Here is a 17622-nt window from a genome sequence, read left to right as displayed (position 1 = left end):
TGAGCATGAACAAGCGCGACACATGCAAGAGTTGTTGCGACTCTTTTCTCAAGTGCAGACGCACTTTGCACAAAATCAAGAAAAGGAGACTCTCTCAGTCTCTACTTCTCCAAAGCAAGACACACATGATTTGCATGATAATGATGAGCATGATGACTTGAATGATAATGATAAGCATGATGGTTTGAATAACAATGACAAGGATGATGATTTGGATGACACTCACAAGCATGATGATTTGCATGATGATCACGATGTGATTTCTCCCGAGCATGATGATTTGCATGAAGATGATGTGATTGTTTACAAGAATGATTGGTTAGTTGATACTTTTTCTAGTGATTAAGCTAATCTCATTGCAGATTCGATCAATCACAAAGAATAGATCTTGGCTTTCTAGTCGAGGTCCACAGAACCCCCATAGGAAGATTCGATCAATCACAAAGAACGATCTTGGTTCTTGAGCCTAGGTCCAAAGAACCCCCACAGGAAGTACTATGTGTTCGCATGATTAGTTAGCACGCATTGTTCGAGTGTTTCATTTGTGATCGTTTCCTGTATTTTAGTCAGCGTCTTTATATGATCCCTTTTCCTAGGAATGACATATTGTACGTTGAGCACGTTTCACTCATGAATGAGCACGGATGTATGCGGATTATTCATGAAAAGCTGAAAAGTATGCATTCAGGGAAGTCACATTCTATGTCTCTTCCTTGGCACGACACAGTTCTAGAAAGAGCACAAGAAAGTATGAGCACCAAGCATGGGTATTTCCGTTGTGAATTGCCGGAGTTGATTGTTTTAGATCAACAAGATAAGATTCGATCTCATTGTTTGCGTGTGTGTGGCGAACGGTTTGGCACTCCGTCTAATCGTTTATCTACATTGCATGCATAGTCTTCGAGGAAGACGAGATTTTTTCCACTCACTTTACATGGAATGGGTATGTTCATGTTTTTGTGTTGGAAGTGGTTTCAGGAATTTTCAGCCTCGGAGATTCTTAAAGAAGATGGACCTACGTCCATAGACAAAGTTGAAGCATTGAAGGAGACTTAGAAGACTTTGTGTCGCTTTCGGCGTGGCCCAAAGAAGCAAGCATTGCAGACCTTTATGAAGTTCAAGTATCGCACGATCCACACTTCAGAGTGGGCCGGCGAAGAGTCCTTTCCAGGATTCCAGACCCTGTTGGCGATCTCCCTCGACGCCATACAGTTCGGTACCAGTACCTCACTTTGAAACGGAGGGGATGTCACGTGACACATCCAAGCCTATGTGTGCGTGGACAAACAGCATGACCAGGGTTCAGTTCAGTCAAGTTAGTCTAGAATAGGAAGTGATCTGGCACCTTTGTGAGTCTGTTCGCACACCGTGCATGTCAAGACACTTAGAGAAGATGCATATCCTCCGGTTGCACACAACATGATCATAAGCATTCCCATCAAAATCAATCAGGGGATTTTTCCAATGCATTAAACTTATTTTTCCTATTTTTGATATTTTTCACTTATTTATTAAGTGACTTTTGTTGGGAACTAGGTAGGGCAATTTTGCTAAGATAATATATAAGCAAACCAGAGTTAGCACTTTTTGGCAGAAGAGGTAGTAGGAACACCTTGCTCAACGGGCAATTTCTCAGCAAGACCAACCCCTGCGACAACTTTATCGTTTTCAACATTGCAGAAGGCCTAGCGTTTTTGCATCAGATCAGCCAGTGTTTTTGCATTTGCAGATTCACGGCGACAGTAGACAGCAGATCAGCCCTAGCATTAGCAGATTGCCCCACAACAGCAGATCAGCCCTAGTGTTAGCAAAATTCAGCCCTAGCGTTTTTGGAGGAGCAGGCGACCTAGCGTTTTGCAGTTCCTTCGCGACGGAATCCACAGTAGCACCAGCGTTTTCAGTTTTCAGCAGTTAGATCCCGCAGTAGAACACCCGAACCTCGCAGATCTCACCTTCCCGCAGCAGATCCTTGTTGCAAGGTTTACAGATTCAGCCCGGAAAACGCGGATTTCAGCATCTGCGTTTTCAGCGCGTCGTTGTCGCATCATCGCCATCGACATTGTCACCGACATAAGAGTCAGAATTCAGCAGATACAAGATTTGCAGATTTCAGCCCTTAGCGATTTCAGTTTTCAGCGTGTCTCGTCGTCATGCTCATCGTCGTCGGCAAGTCCACGCATTGTAGAGATTGTGCAATCAATAGTATACGACTCTCGCCGACGAGAGTGGGGCCTTCGGAGGAGGGTTTTACAACATCCTTGGTGTCGTATACTCTTCTCTCTATCTCTCAGTCTCAGCACCTTCATTCACAATGTTCACCACTTTGTTTGTGTCCATTGCACTCTCTCACTAAAGGAACGGAAGGCTCTCCCTGCCGTAAGTAAAAGGAACCCTTGAGCACAGTTCGGAGCACTCATCTTGAGCAAAGTTCAACATTCATTCCGCTGCACCTTACATCAGCCAAGTAAGTTGCTTCAACTTATTTTGCGTATGCCTTTTCTTAAAACATTTTTAAGTAAACAATGATTTGTTTTATCTAGTTTTGTTTAGTAGCAAATAATGTGATTTAGTTTTTTTTTTTGTTTTCTTGCATCCCTTTTTTTTGTAGTTTTATGAGTGTTTTATCCGTTCTTAGAGTTCAGACTATTCTGAACTGATGAAGGTATATTCCCTGTAAATATGGTATAAGATGCTCTGTGTAGAAAGCCATCTTCGTACCCAGCACCTGTGTCGGCTGAATCCATGTCCTCTGAGTGTCGAGCTGGAATATATCCATTCGTTGAACTCTGGTAATCTCCCTCTGTGTCAAGGGGAGGGAGGGGGCATCCAGGGAATACTGAAAAGGAGGAAGCCTATCCATAGAGAAACCATGTAACTCAAACCATGATGCGATCTGTGCATACCAACATGATGTGTCTCCCTGAGCTGTGAGCTTGTGTGTGTGTGTGTGTGTGAGAGAGAGAGAGAGAGAGAGAGAGAGAGAGAGAGAGAGAGATGGTGATTGGCTTTTCTAGGGCAAAGAGATTTTGAAGAGTGGGTGAAGAAGCATAGGCGAAAGAAATTGCCAAAATCAGTTTGCAGTGGCAATATTGCCTTTGGAAGAAGCATCTCATCTCAGCGACGCAAGAGTGCAACTTCTGCTACCAAAACTGAGGCCAAGAATGATACTAGCTTTATCAAATGCATGCGAGGAAAATTAAGTAAGTATATTAGTCGACTTTATAAGTTATTTAGCACGTTCGACTAGTTAAGCAAGCACCAAAATGAAGGCAGTGGGCATGCTCTTGAATTGAAGGATGCATCAACGCAAGTCTCAAACTATAATATGTTGTCTTTTCTCATTTTTTACTTGTTACAATGAGAGTGAACTTTAAATGAAAAGAAGTTTTTGGCCTCCAAATCAATGAACTTGTGATGGTTGAAATTGGTAAACTGTAGCTTCAAAGGGTATGTGACTTGGGGCTTCAATGCATGCACGCGTGACAAAAAACTGAGGACACAATTTTTGTGGGACTGTGCTTGAGTCTGGCTTCTTCGGGGTGTCACATCCTCTTCGGGTCTCTCACCAGTTCCAGAAGTATCATCCTTCTGTGCCTTGTGCTTCTGCTTTGATTTCTTGGACTGTCTAGGGCCTCTCAGCCTCCTCTAAATCCGGACTTGGTAACTGGTCCTCTCGATCCAACACCATGGGAACAAGCTCTTCCCATGTCAAATCACCAGTCTTCCAGAAGTAGCAAGATTGAATAGAAAGCAATGTACTCTGGAGTTAAATGCGTCATCAAGATTATAGTGGCATCTTCCGAAGAGATCAGCTTCCCTGCTTGAAGAATCACCTGGTGCATGTTGTGCATCTTCTCAATGTGATCCTTCATACACTTCGACTTCCCAGGGTCCAAAGTCCGCAACTGTACCTCCAGGTGAGCTCTCTTCATAGGTATCATCCTTATGTAAGGTTCCTCCAAGTAACTCAAGATCTCTGAGGATTATTCATACTCCAAACATATTTGAGTGCCTGTGGCGTACAGTTGAGCAAGATAAAAGACCGATCCTTGCATTCACCAAGTATTTCACGAGCAGCTACCTTCAAGTCATGGTCTTTGAAAAACTGCTATGGAATCTCCTTACAGTTAGAAAGCTTTTCCTTAAGTCAAATCACATAATGTGAAGTTCTGCTTGTTCAAGTGCACATTTTTAATGCACCCTCACAATAACTGATTGCATTGCCTGCTTTATACTGAAGGCAAGGTTTTTGTGTTTTTAGATGCACGAAGGGAAGTCTTAAAGGCAATTCAAGACTATCATATAAATGCAGAGGCTCGAGCGCAGCTGGAGAAGAGAGCAAGTAATTATCCCGAGTTCATTTATTTGTAACCCAAATTGAAAGGCTGTCTGTTTTGTGTTCGCTTGCAAAACTTCGAGCTCATAGACGCATGCGTAGAGTTCATATTCAATTGTGACTGAAATGTGAAGAGAGTGTTTGTTCTATGTGTGCATGCATATTAAGCTCATTTACACATGCATGCCTATTTCTATGGCCATGTCCCCTTCCATTATTCTGCACATTGTTTCTACAGAAGCTTCCTTAACCTCTTTGATGACTCCTGCCTCAAAAGTTTCCTCTTGCACTTGTATTTTGCCTTTGGTTGTCAATTACCATGATTCTTGTTCTCGCGACTACGGCCACCTCCTCGACCTACACCACGTCCTCTATCTCGACCTTTGTTGAAACCAAATGCATGTTGTGCTTATTTTGATTTGTGTATTGTGACAACATATGTGCATGTGTGGAAAATGTTAATGCGTGCATGCATAGGTGATCTTTGTAGATTCAATGCAAGTGCATGACTTCAGCAATGAGAGGATTTCTTAATGTTCTCACTAGGCTACTTAGTTTCTTCACATGCTTTGACGGAAATTGACATTTCTCTTGTGTGAAGGTGAGTTTGAGCAAGAGAAGAAAGAAAGGCAGCGAAAAAAGGCTGTATCCACGAAGCAAGCAGACATGGAACAAAGAAGTCGCCAGTCAAGCGTTGTCAATACTTTGTTCAAATAGACTCATTGGGATTTGCTCTTTGCCAAGGCGCTGTAGTATATAGTGAGGATGAAGTATGTGGAAAGGCACAAGCAAATGCTTGTATGCAGGGTACAAATAGTATGCAACACTATGAAGTGGGCTATGAGGCCCAACCGACCGGGCACTTACATACTTGGTCAAGAGCCTCCTCATTCCTCAATCTCTTTCCAAAAGGGTGGGTTGCATAATACAATCTTGGTGGATGCATATCATGTACCGAAATTCTGCATAGAACATATGTTGAATGTGCTTTTATTGTGGGAGGGAAAGGGGGGACTGGTGTGGGGGGGGGACCACCTATCTCTCTCTTGCCACATTCAATGATTCGTCACACTTGTGGCCACTTGTTTTTGAGATCCATTTGCATTGCTTGTAATTTTAGGTATCCACATAAAACCTATGCATGTGCATAACTTGCAATTTAGTCAAAGTTCAGAAAATTATGACGTACAAAGCTTTTGTAGAAGAACCATTTGTGCTCACTTGATGAACACAAACACCCACTATCTTTCATGATCTTCACATGGATAAGAGCAATATGCATAGTATCATTAAATCCTTTAAATTTAGTACTCAATATAATCACTTTATTCTATTAAGGCTTTAACAACATTCTTAATGAAGCCATCTCAACAACTCTATTGGGTTGTAATTTTGAGAGACTAAGAATTGAGCAATTATTGTATCATCAGCCTGTGGAATAATTCTTGAAGGGTAAATGAATATCAATACCTATGACAATTTATAGTGGCACTAACAATTGCTCACATGAAGCGAGTCTAATGGTTTTTGGACTCCTTGAATGTTTTCAATTAGGGGTCTATTTCTACTTGTAATTAATCTACTATAACATTCTTTATAACATTACTTGTAACCAACTTTGAAGATAATGTACAACAATTGTGTTTGTATTGCATCCTTTACAAATATTGGAGCTTTTGTCTCAAGACTAGAACTGCTTTCAGATTTGTTGCTTGTAGCTCGCAAAAGTTTGAATTTATAGTATATTTGCATGTGAGCCAAGTACACTATTGGTGAGCCTTGGTTGATGAGTCAATTGGACTCACATAAGAGATAAATTCATGTGCTATTGAAGAGTTTTGTTATTTCTCAGCCTTCGCTATAATTTAAACTTGTATGAAGAGATGTCTCAACATTAAGCTACATGAACATTTTATGAAGGTGTCTTGAAATATATTTTTGCTTGGGACCTAAACTTTACTGCCAATGGTGACAACTTAATACCACTCTTAGGAGGAAGATGGTTATCCATTGAGTGCATTAGTACTAAATATGCTTTGGTGTTGTAGTTGAAGCTAAAAAAGAGCAAAGTAGAGTCTAAAACCTTTTGATGTTCGAAACTTGATAATGTAGCTTTCTTTCTACCACAAGACCATAAAAACTCTCTCTCTCTCTCTCTCTCTCTCTCTCTCTCTCTCTCTCTATATATATATATATATATATATGTGAATAGTTTCCTACGAGTTAAAACAATCTTGATCTTCTTCTTCTTCTTTGTCTAGGATGCACAAAAGCTTATAGTTGTCCTCAAGAATTTATGCTCACGTAGTGGGTTGATTCTGAATGAATCCAAAGCAAGGGTTCTGCTTGTGAAAACCAACCATAAGCGAAACACATGCATTGTGTATAACAATGAGACACTTGAAGTTGTTGAGAGCTTTAAGTACCTTGGCCTTGAGGTTCTAGTCCATCATGAGTGGCATGAATGTGCTATGCATCGGTTGGAAGTTGGGAAGAGAGTGTACTATGCATTTAAGAACATGTTTATTGTCGGGAATGTCAAATGTTGGGTTCTTAAGAAGTACCTTTTTGACTCATTGGTGACACCGGTTCTCCTTTATGGAGTTGAAGTGTGCAACGTGAGCATCTTGAAGTCTACTCACGAAGGGTTTGAGAATGTTCAAAAGCAAAATTTTCACTATTTCTTTCCAAATTGAGACAAACACCAGATATGCTTCTATTCTTGAGTTCCAATTGAGGTTATGGGCATGGAAAGATTGTGAAGTACATGATAAAGATGCGTCAAAGCCCCTCATATCAACTTCCTACAACTACATTGGAAGCAAGCAAAAATGTTCAAGAGACGCTTAAAAGCAAGATCTTGAGTACGGGATGGGTGCAAGACATAAAGAAGTGGTTTGGGAGATGGGATGCATTACAAGATCTTGAGAACGGGATGGGTGCAAGACATAAAGAAGTGGTTTGGGAGATGGGATGCATTACACTTGCTACATGATACCTCAATAGACTCCCAAGTGAATGAAGCTTTTCTACAATACCCATGTATTACGGCTTGGGAGGAATTTTGTGGGTCTCGCTTCATACATTACATCACCCATATTGCCCCCAACTACAAAATCATGTTCTTTGCGAAAAGAGAAAATGGTTCTCATCTTATATGCTTGTGCCTACCTCCTTGTTCCCAATACGCACTATCCCAACCATTCGGATTAGCTTCCACTCCATTTGATGTGAGACAGAGCGTTGGGGCAATGGATAGGAGTCAAATCGATTGTGCACATTATGCTCACTACAAGTTCAAGAGTCTGAGTACCACACACTACTAGAGTGCTTAGCTTTAACTCACATCCGAACTTGCTTCCCTCACATTTTAAGCTATGACTTAGGATGTACATACTTTCTTCTCCCAACCACACCGTGGGCTCTCCATTGCAACTCTCATCACCACAATTCTCGAGCAAAGGTTCTAGAGTCACATGTATGTTGGGTCCCATAGGTCATATTTGACCTCCAAGGATGATAATAAAATCAATCAAGCAATCAATCTCTCTATTATTTGGTTTCTATGTACTAAGATAAGTAAATGACTCAGTAGGTCCCCAAAACGTTGTTTTTAAGGAAACCCATTAATTACTTTAGGGGGGGAAGAAAGGAAAAGGGAAGGGCGAGGAGAAAGAAAGAAAAAGAAAGGGGGGGGGGGGGGGGGGGGAGTATTGTTTTTTTTTAATGCTTAAGGGGACCCCAAAGGGCAACGTAGACATATATCCTAGTGGTTAAGCTTGAGCCTTATTCTCCTACGTGATGAGGTCAAATCCTACCCATTAGGAATTGTTTTGAATCGTCAGTGCATTGGAGATGTTAATTGGAGATGCTAAAGCATCTTGGGAAGATTCTATGTTATGAAAAGTGAAAGTAGAGCCAGTAGAGTGAGGTTATAAGCACAAAAGTTAGCTTGTTGAGAAATAAAGTGTTATATAGGTAAACTTAACATTGAAAAGTATTTGATGCAGATGATTTTTGCGGTTTTTGGAGAAGTGATATACATGGCTTACTGATATAGTAGCTATCAACAAAGGGTCACATTCACGCAGTGACATAATAAATTGAGGATGAAAAGCATTGTTTTTTCTTTCAACTTGTTATTGTTATTCTCTTTTATCAAGATGAAAGGAGAAGACATGCTAATTTGGGTAGGTTTTCTTTTGGGCAACAAGGAGGTATAGACATTGTGTATTAGTGCTGCTGTGGTAGAGGTATCCCTAACCCCAACTGTCCTACATTTGGAGAATGAAGAGCTATGTATGCTCATGTTTGAGGTTTCCTTGTAGTGGGGTGGATGGTAAGGTATGTAACACCCACACTCTTTCCACTCATCTTTGGCTTTATTGTGAGCATAGTCCATGAAGTGAAGGTGCATCCTTTTCAATTACTTATGTTAAAGCACAACCATAGTGCTTTAGGAATATCAAAGACTACATTTAAAACAACCTATCCATTGGGTCATGCAATGATCATATATGTTATATACATAAAGTTGTGACGAGATCAAGTTTGTGGAATGTTATTTGAAATGGATAATACAACCATAAATTGAACTTCTAGATCAATGATGTAAATATTTAATCAATCATTACACATCACCTTAGAGATCTAGCAGCATTGAAAAGAGGGAATGCGGAACACACTCAGAATACACACAAATGCCTCTCTGTAGCCTAAGATGTACACTACATCCCAATCCTCTTGCAAACACACGTTGAATTGCACAATTTCTTTTGACCGACACACATTTGCTCACAATTATGCAATCCCACACCACCAAGCAATCACAATTCCATCTTTGTTCTCTCACACTCTCACCTCTCTCTTTTGCACACACTAGACCAGTTCGAGGGCAGGGGTACACACACACACACACACACACACACACATAAGTACTAATACCACAACCTATCCCCCTAAAAGATCATATTGCATTGATCTTCTCCACCCTACGTGGGATACACTACCTTAGTTGGTGGTTGCCTTTGAGGCTTAATCCCCCCCCCCTCAATCGCAGCATGATTCTTTCTCTAGCTAACCCTTGCTTGGGAACTATGCCGTGTTTACACTGGCATCACTCCTACTCCCCGCATCTCTGCTCTTTGTTTTCGTTCCCCCCCACCTATTGGATTAACCATGGCGACTGCCACTGGATAGTATACTCCTTGTGATGATTAAAGACGATTGTGGCTCCTCAGAACATGTACCAAACTGGGTATTTAAAACCAGGTGAGGGTTGCTGTATGCCCCTCACTTAGCCTTGGGTCTTGCGTTTCATGTGTGTGTATGTGAAGAGAGTTTTTTGAGGGCCTGAACATTTTCTTACTGTGTGGCTATGGAGATGATTGAACAAACGGAGGTTGATACTAAGGCTGAAAATTTGTTTTTTACGACTGCACTCTTTAGAGTATTCTACGTCGCCTTAAGGTTGTTAAGGTGTTGATATCCTTGGCATTGATTGTAATTGATAATTGGAAACTATGATCATAGGGTTTGGATTAATGGTGTTTTTTCATGAACAAAGTAATCGGACCTGTAAAATTTGCATCATTTTTGGTCCTTTGACATAATACTACGTAGTTTTTTTTGTAATTTATTGCACTGGCAGTTTAATGATAAAAAATGGGGGGAGGTTGTAATTGTTTGACCATAGCACTTGTAGGACAGCGTTGCAGTATTATGTAAGGAATGGTGGTGTTCCTTGCACCAAAGGGCGTCGGGTTTTTGGCCTCATGACTTTTGCCGCTCTACTGTCTAAGTTTTGTTGAGACCATCTTCTATTCAAATAAACTATCGGGTTGCTTGCGAAATAAGGTTGTTGCCTTTTCCTATTTGGCGCACCTCTGGTTTGGGGTTGTTGGCTTATGCCGTGCTGATTGACTTTGTACTATTGATACCATCTCATATTGTGTTAACTGTCGGGCTGCTTATGAAATAAAAATGCCGGCTTTTTCTTTTGACTTACCTGAAGTCGGCCTTTCACTTTAGATCCCCATGACTGAGTAGAATAGGAACAGTAAAATCTCCTCATTTTGGTATAACACTTATGGATGTAAGCCAAGGTATGATGAGGATATCTTTGACCCAAATTGAGGGGCTTTTATCGGTTCAAAATAATTTTTTACTTGATTTAATTATGCTAAGTCTAATGACTCAACCGTGCAAAGATATATCAATGGGTGTCCAATGCCGAGGATTAGGTCACTTTTAGATGATCTTTTTGAACTTCCTTGACTGAGTTAAAAAATTGGACACTTTCTGCAAGGTTATTGAAGGGCTGATATGGGTATCAAGACACTTGGATCAGAAGGGGTGGCGGCCTTCTGAACAAAATGATATGTATAATAATATTTATTAAGGTCTATTTAAAAATTGGGGCTATATAGAAACCATATTTATAATTATCTCCTTAAATCAAAAGAAAGAATACTTTTAAAATAAATCTGGATTACATGAGCTCTTTGGACATTTCTTTTAAGTTAAAAGAATTGTAAGTTGGACATGGATAACAACTGATATAGTCCATTGACACCTATAAAACACACTCAAGGCTAGCATATCTGTTGTTTTGTTTGAATTGGAATTTCTTCGGCTAGAAGCAAACGTCTGTCCTTGACACCACAGGCTCTCACCACTTCTTGGAACATTCTTTTTAGATCATCTATTGTACTTCTACACTAGAATGAGACCTCATTCTTATAGCAATGTGGAAAAATAATTTTAAGACTGAGTTGTTTTTGTACTAATCATTGTCACTTGTCTAAAGCCAACCATCTTTTGAACTTAAAAGTTCATTTATATTTTATTATATAAGTGAAGCAACTACACACATGTCCTATACATAAGGCTTTCCAAACCCCTTTGGGAAAACCAGGACGCTGGCTTTAGGAACTAGCTTGAATGATAGTGCTAGGTTGGACCCACTCTCTATAATTCCTTTTTAGGTTGGCTGGTGTTAGGCGGTCCCTCTTAGACTATAATTTTGGATACCTGCTCATGACTATCATAGTCTTTTTTACTTTGCCAATTTAAGTGTTGCATGTCCAACCTACATTACTAACCAGGACGCTCGCTTTAGGCACTAGCTTGAATGATAGTCCTAGGTTGGACCCACTATCTATAATTCCTTTTTAGGTTGGCTAGTATTAGGCGGTCCCTCTTAGACTACAATTTTGGATACTGCTCATGACTATCATAGTCTTTTTTACTTCTCCGGTTTAAGGGTTGCAGGTCCAACCTACATTACTAACCTTAATTTTCTATTAACTTTCAGGATCACAAACATTATAAACCCACTGCTCGGATGAGAGTTATCCACGACCCGAAGAAGCATACAAGGATTTTAGAACAAATTAGGTTTTACCTAAAGGACCATCCTCCAAAAAAAGCCCTGGCTGTTAGAACTAGACCTTTTCTGGCTCGACATGACAAAAGAATTGTTACATCTTACCCTTGTAAAGAATGAGGATGCAAGAGAGCTACACAAGACAAGCACAAAGTACACAGAGATGGAAAGCTTGTTCTTCTTCTCACAGAAAAGAGAGTACAAAATGACTAAGTGCTAAAGCTGAAAAGTAGCACATATGTACATGCGGTCACTAAGTGTGAACTCGCTAGAAGCATACTAGGCTGGCACTATAAGTGTAGTCCACCTGTAGAATCACTGGCAGACATCCTCTGTGTCGGTCACCTAACGCACCAGTGAGTAAATGCCGTAAGCGGCCAAGACCCGTAGTGGAAGCCAGCTCAAGATGTAGAGCTCGACATCTCAACACTCCCCCTCGAGCTCTGCATGTCGCAGAGTCCAAGCATAGTCCGGAAACGTCGAAGCTTCTCAGCTCCGAGGACCTTGGTAAAGATATCCGCTATCTGCTCCTCTGTGCTGACGTAGACCAAGTCGATGTCGCCCGCCAACACTCGCTCTCGAACGTAGTGGTAATGGACCTCTATGTGCTTGGTCCTGGCATGGAACACTGGGTTCCTAGCCAATTGCATGTTGCTGAGGTTGTCACAATGGATGACAATCTACTGGTCCACCTGCACTCCCAAGTCCTCAAGTAATGTGCGTAGCCAAGCTACCTCGCATGCCGCAACTGCTGCATCTCTGTACTCGGCCTCTGTGCTCGATAAAGCAACCGTAGGTTGCTTTTTTCTGCTCCAAGTAACAACAACACTCCCAAAAGAGAACATGAAGCCACTCGTAGATCTCCTATCAACAATGCTACCTGCCCAATCTGCATCTGTATACCCATACAATGCTAATGGAGCATCTGCTGCATAGAACAATGCGTAGTCAAGAGTCCCTTGCACATACCGAAGTGTGCGTCGTACTCCATCCAAATGTGGCTTCCTCGAAAGCTGCATGAACTGACTCTCCAAGCCTACTGTGTAGCTCAAGTCTGGCCTCGTGATAGTCAAGTAGATTAGACTACCCACAATCTTCCTGTACATCTTGACATCCTCAACAACATCACCCTTCTCTGCACTCAGCTTTGCATTCACATCCAAGGGAACAGAAATTGGCTTACAATCAGCCATACCATACTTTGACAACATGTCTAAAGCATACTGTCTCTGTGACAGCCATACACCCTCTGGAGTCCTGATCACCTCAATGCCAAGAAAGTAGCGCAACTTGCCCAAATCTTTCATTTCAAACTCCTGTTTGAGAAGACCCTTCACATGGTCAATCTCCATAGCATTGTCACCCACAATAATAAGGTCATCTACTATATGGTAATGACCACAATCCCCATATCACTCTCACGTACATAGAGTGAATGATCAGCATGAGCTCTCCTAAAACCAATACTGACAAGATACTTTGGCAATCCTGTCATACCATGCTCTAGAGCCCTGCTTCAAACCATACAAGGCTTTGAGAAGCCTGCATACATAATCTGGGTAACCTGGATCGACATAACCTGGTGGCTGATCCATATACACTTCCTCTTGCAACTCACCATTCAAGAAGGCATTCTTTACATCCATTTGATTCATAATCCATCCTCTAGATACAGCCACTGCTATGACAGCTCTCACAATCGTCATCTTTGCCACTGGAGCAAAGGTCTCCTCATAGTCTATGCCATATGTCTGTGCATAACCCTTTGCGACCAGCCTTGCCTTGTGACGCTCAATGTTACCATCAGCCTTATGCTTGGTTTTATACACCCATTTACAGCCAATAACTTTCTTGCCACTTGGCAATGGCACCAACTCCCATGTGTCGTTTGCTTCCAATGCAGCCAGCTCTTCATTCATTGCATCATCCCAATGCACATTTCCAACTGCATCCTCAAAACATGTGGGCTCCACATCCTGTATCACCTTAGCCATGTAGGCTTGGTGATGCGCTAGATACCCATCATAAGTCAATTTCTGAACTGGATTTCTGACTCTGTTAGATCTGCGCGGTCTTGGGTCACTCCTTTGCCCTCTAGCATCTTCTTGTACTTTCCTTACACCGGGTGTCCTCACGGCCGGAATTCCAAATTCCTCATCAAGACTTTGTTCAGAACCATCTGAATCCATGTCTACATGTGAAAAACCTGATGATGCATCAGCCATAAAGGGAGGTTCATCAACCTTTTCCTGATACATTCCCTGTACCTGCTGCTGTGGAGTGACCTGCTGTGTGCTCCTTGCCGCACTATCGAAGCAAGGGACTTGCCGATACACCGTGTGCGAGCCACAAATGGCTCCAAGCACACAACAAGACTAATCTAGAAGGCTCAAGAGAGCAAAGGGTGTGTCACTCACCGCTCTATGATTGCCTTCGTGGTGGATTCCTCGCCGCGATGAAGAAGAAGCTGCAGTCGTGCCGCGCTCAACCGCTTCGCCGCCGTCGTGCCTTCGTAATGCTCGATCGCACACACACTCTCCCTCTCTCTCTCACACACATACACACACACACAAGGAGGTGAAGAAGAAGAAGATGGAGATGGAGATGGAGCAAGAGCACTCTTCTATTGCACAAATGAGAGAATAAGGGAATTTTAGGTTTAGTTGGCTTTTATATGAGCTCACCCCATTCACACTTGGGCGCCCATGCTTAGCCAACTAATCCCTTGAATGTCCTAGTTAGAGTGCGCCTCTCATCGACGATCACTCTTACCCTTTTCCTATTGGACCGACAAGCCCGATACCTGACTCTACCAAATACATAATACACGTCTGTCGTAGGTGATGGGGTGTCCGTGAGCCGTGAGGGTTAACATGCCCCCTTTCCTGATGTAGATTCCGTCCTCGGAAGCTATTGAGTTGAAGCTCGTTCCTCGAGGTGGAAGAGCATTTGAGATGAATGTCCTTAGCCTTCTTCAGTCACTACAAAATCAAACAACATTGGCACAGTAATTGCATTCTCATAAGTGATTAAAAAGCATATGCAGTTTTAGGTAGACAAAGTGATTGGTAAAAGAATTTCAAACAATTTGTCAGCAATGAACATTAAATTGCAATGTAATCAAATGCATAAACAGATGTAAAGGTAAAAAATTAAACAAGTCTGGAGTCGCTAATTTGACGGTCGAAAGGCACTAGAGATCGAATATTAATACCATGGGTAAGCTTCTTAATTTTCTCTGGTCAATTAAGTTTTTTAATCACGAGAGCCAAGTATTTCATGTTCGAGGGCTGACTAGAGGCTATACTTAGAGGACCTTGTAGTTAAGCTACGATAAAAGGAATTTCTCATGAAATCATCGCCTGACTGATTACCTTTTCTTTGACCCCCCAAAGTGTTTTCACAGTGATTCAATTTGATGTGTGTGCTTATTTTGTATGCCTTGGGTTTTTTGCTTTTCAAGGAAAAGCGCCCATACTGGGAACCTCTAGGGCTCTAGTACCATAGGCAATACATGTGAGTGAAGTACCAAATCAAGCTGAGATTTCTCTTCCAGCTTAAGATTTTACAGTGTGACACTTTGATTTTTTGTTTGTTCATTTTCAACATTTTAATTTTGTAACTTTGGGGGGTCATATAACACTGATACACCTCCCCAGGCTCATCACACTAGTAAACTCCCTTTATAATAATTAAGCGAAAGGTCAATAGGGTCAAGCCCTCTAGAAAGCCCTAGTACATTTCACACAATGCTGCTTAAATCGGATTAAGAACCTAAGTAACCATTGATTATTAGGAAGGCATTCCCCATGGTATTAAGAGAAGATTTCTAACACCTAACTTGGTCAAACTAGCTTAGTCGGACTGCTTGATTTTTAAACCTAGACAAGTGATTATGACAAAAAATTACATTGAATTAAATGTTTGATACTAAGCAAATGCGGTGAATATTAGGCTACCAATCACAATTAAAGTAGACAATCATAGATGCAAAAAAGATAAGGGGCAATGCTAATGGACAAGAAACACCTGTTTGTGTCGATGGTCGTGCTTGATTTGAAGAGTGAGTCGAGATAAAGATTCCATGAAGGTCCAAATCCTATCAATAGCAACACGCTCCTGTACACACTAGGAAACAAAAGGAATACCTCCCGGAGGCACATTAGTGGGAAAAGGTACCAACACTTATTGAACACAACAAAAAACATAAGGAACCCTAACCTAATTATTTGCACTCTCCCTAGAGAGTCAAGGGAATAGGATATTGTAGAGGTTGGGGGGAAACCATAAGGCTAAACCCCTATCCTCGTCATCAAGATAAACAAAGTCATCATCCATGAGACCATATGTGCCATCCGTGTAGTCTTGTAAATTTTCTTCTTCATCATAGGTGCCCATGTTTACTAAGAAGGTCACTAGACGCTTATAGTCATCTTGGTCAAAAGGGTAGGCTTGTGCAATGGGAGAAACGCTCTCTACTAAGTATGGATTAGACGTGGTCAAGAGACATACTAGCCATTTTAACTCCTCAAAATTCCTCTCACATGCTAGCGTACCTATCAAATCCCATTCACATGCAAGCACTGGAAAGACCATGTGAAATATTTGTGAAAAGTAACGAGGGTACCTCTCACCCAAGGCAGGAGTGGATGACTCTAGCGTACTAGCCATATCTGTACACGCAAATAGATGATGGTTAGAGTGCAAATATTACAAGGGTCGTGTTCTTGTGCATAATTTGGTTTTATGATTTTGTGTTATGGCTCTTGCTCTTTTACTTTTTTATCTTGTTTTTGTGAGTATAAGGCTTTATGTATACATTCCCTAAGATTGGAGATTAAGGGGTCAGGGGGAAAGGTTGAGAGGGAAGCAAGTGAATAATGGATGTCCACAAAGACTCCCCCCTTCCTTGGGTAGATCATACCGTTTGAAATGATGTCATTACCCTTTGAAACCAATTGTTCCAGTTGGTAATAGGTGAGGATTTTTGCCAATATTTTTCTATTACCCTAGGTGCCTCGTCAAGTTGCAAGGGTGGTAAGGTACTCTCCCAGGATCGAACTTGAAGTGGTTCATCAGGTGATTCTTGAACACTTGGAGGTGTGGATTCTTTTGTAGCTTCATGGAGGTCCACTACTATAGATGGAGGCTGTGTAGAAGCTTTTACCTCTATGGATGTATTACATGAGGAGCTAGAATCTTCAGGGAACTCCCCCCTTCCTGAGCTAGGTGGAATAAATTGGTTTTGCCTTGGAGCCCAAACTAGCTCTGGACTAGGTGTGTAGCATTCTGTGATCTTTCCCTTCCCACGGTCTGCCATTGGCTTTAGCGTTACACTGTTTGACTCACATGGGTTTGTTGTCGATAGGGAAGGACACATTTTACGTTTAGGTATCCAAATTTGCTCATTTCCATCATAGTAGCCTTGGGCTTCTAATAGTCGTTTTGGAATCCATCGTGATTTGGTCTTGAATCTTTTAGAGCGCGCTCTTGGTTCTCCAGGGAAATTTTTTCTTGAAATGGATGGGAGGGTTGAGGTAGTTGGAAGTAAGGCCTTGGGGACCCATTGATATGTACTCTTAGGTCGTGCAGGTTGAGTACTTGTAATATTACTGCTTGCTGCAACTACAAGTGTTGAAGTGCTAGGTTCATGGGTAGCCGGCAAAGACGAGTTAACCACCTTGGCTTGTGAATGTTGGCTATCCTTCAACTTTGCTAGAGTTTGCAACGTAGGTGACTTTGCTTGAATGATAGGGGTAAGAGTCGGTGGTCGCATCGTGAAACTACCAGTATCCCAATCAATAGTGCATTTGGTTGCCAACATCCACGTGCGTCCCAGGTTTACGTTGCCTTCCATAGCTCCTGCGGGCATGACTAGAAACCTCTGCACTATGCTTCC

At 41.6% G+C, this 17622-nt stretch overlaps 1 protein-coding gene across 3 annotated transcripts in view; it reads left to right on the top strand.

The window, feature by feature from the left end:
- The window catches only part of LOC147420086 (uncharacterized), a 50993-nt gene extending 45061 nt beyond the window's left edge, over positions 1-5932 (top strand). The window contains exons 3-6 of one of the 3 annotated variants that reach the window (XR_015187028.1): positions 3015-3200; positions 3439-3917; positions 4262-4342; positions 4938-4994. Coding sequence is in view for 2 of the 3 variants with exons in the window: in XM_086505003.1 (XP_086361129.1) it covers positions 3015-3200; positions 4262-4342; positions 4938-5053 (383 nt within the window). In the remaining variant the exon portion in view is untranslated. Of the gene's footprint in view, positions 1-3014; positions 3201-3438; positions 3918-4261; positions 4343-4937 lie in introns of all 3 variants that reach the window. The other 2 variants (XM_086505003.1, XM_086505004.1) reach the window with 2 other exon arrangements.
- Positions 5933-17622: the final 11690 nt, after the last annotated feature.

Source organism: Adiantum capillus-veneris, chromosome 28, assembly GCF_014529385.1.
Source record: "Adiantum capillus-veneris isolate H3 chromosome 28, ASM1452938v2, whole genome shotgun sequence".
Classification (NCBI taxonomy): Eukaryota; Viridiplantae; Streptophyta; class Polypodiopsida; order Polypodiales; family Pteridaceae; genus Adiantum; species Adiantum capillus-veneris.
The sequence above is the reverse complement of the archived record's forward strand: the minus strand, read 5'-3'. Positions and strand labels throughout refer to the sequence as shown.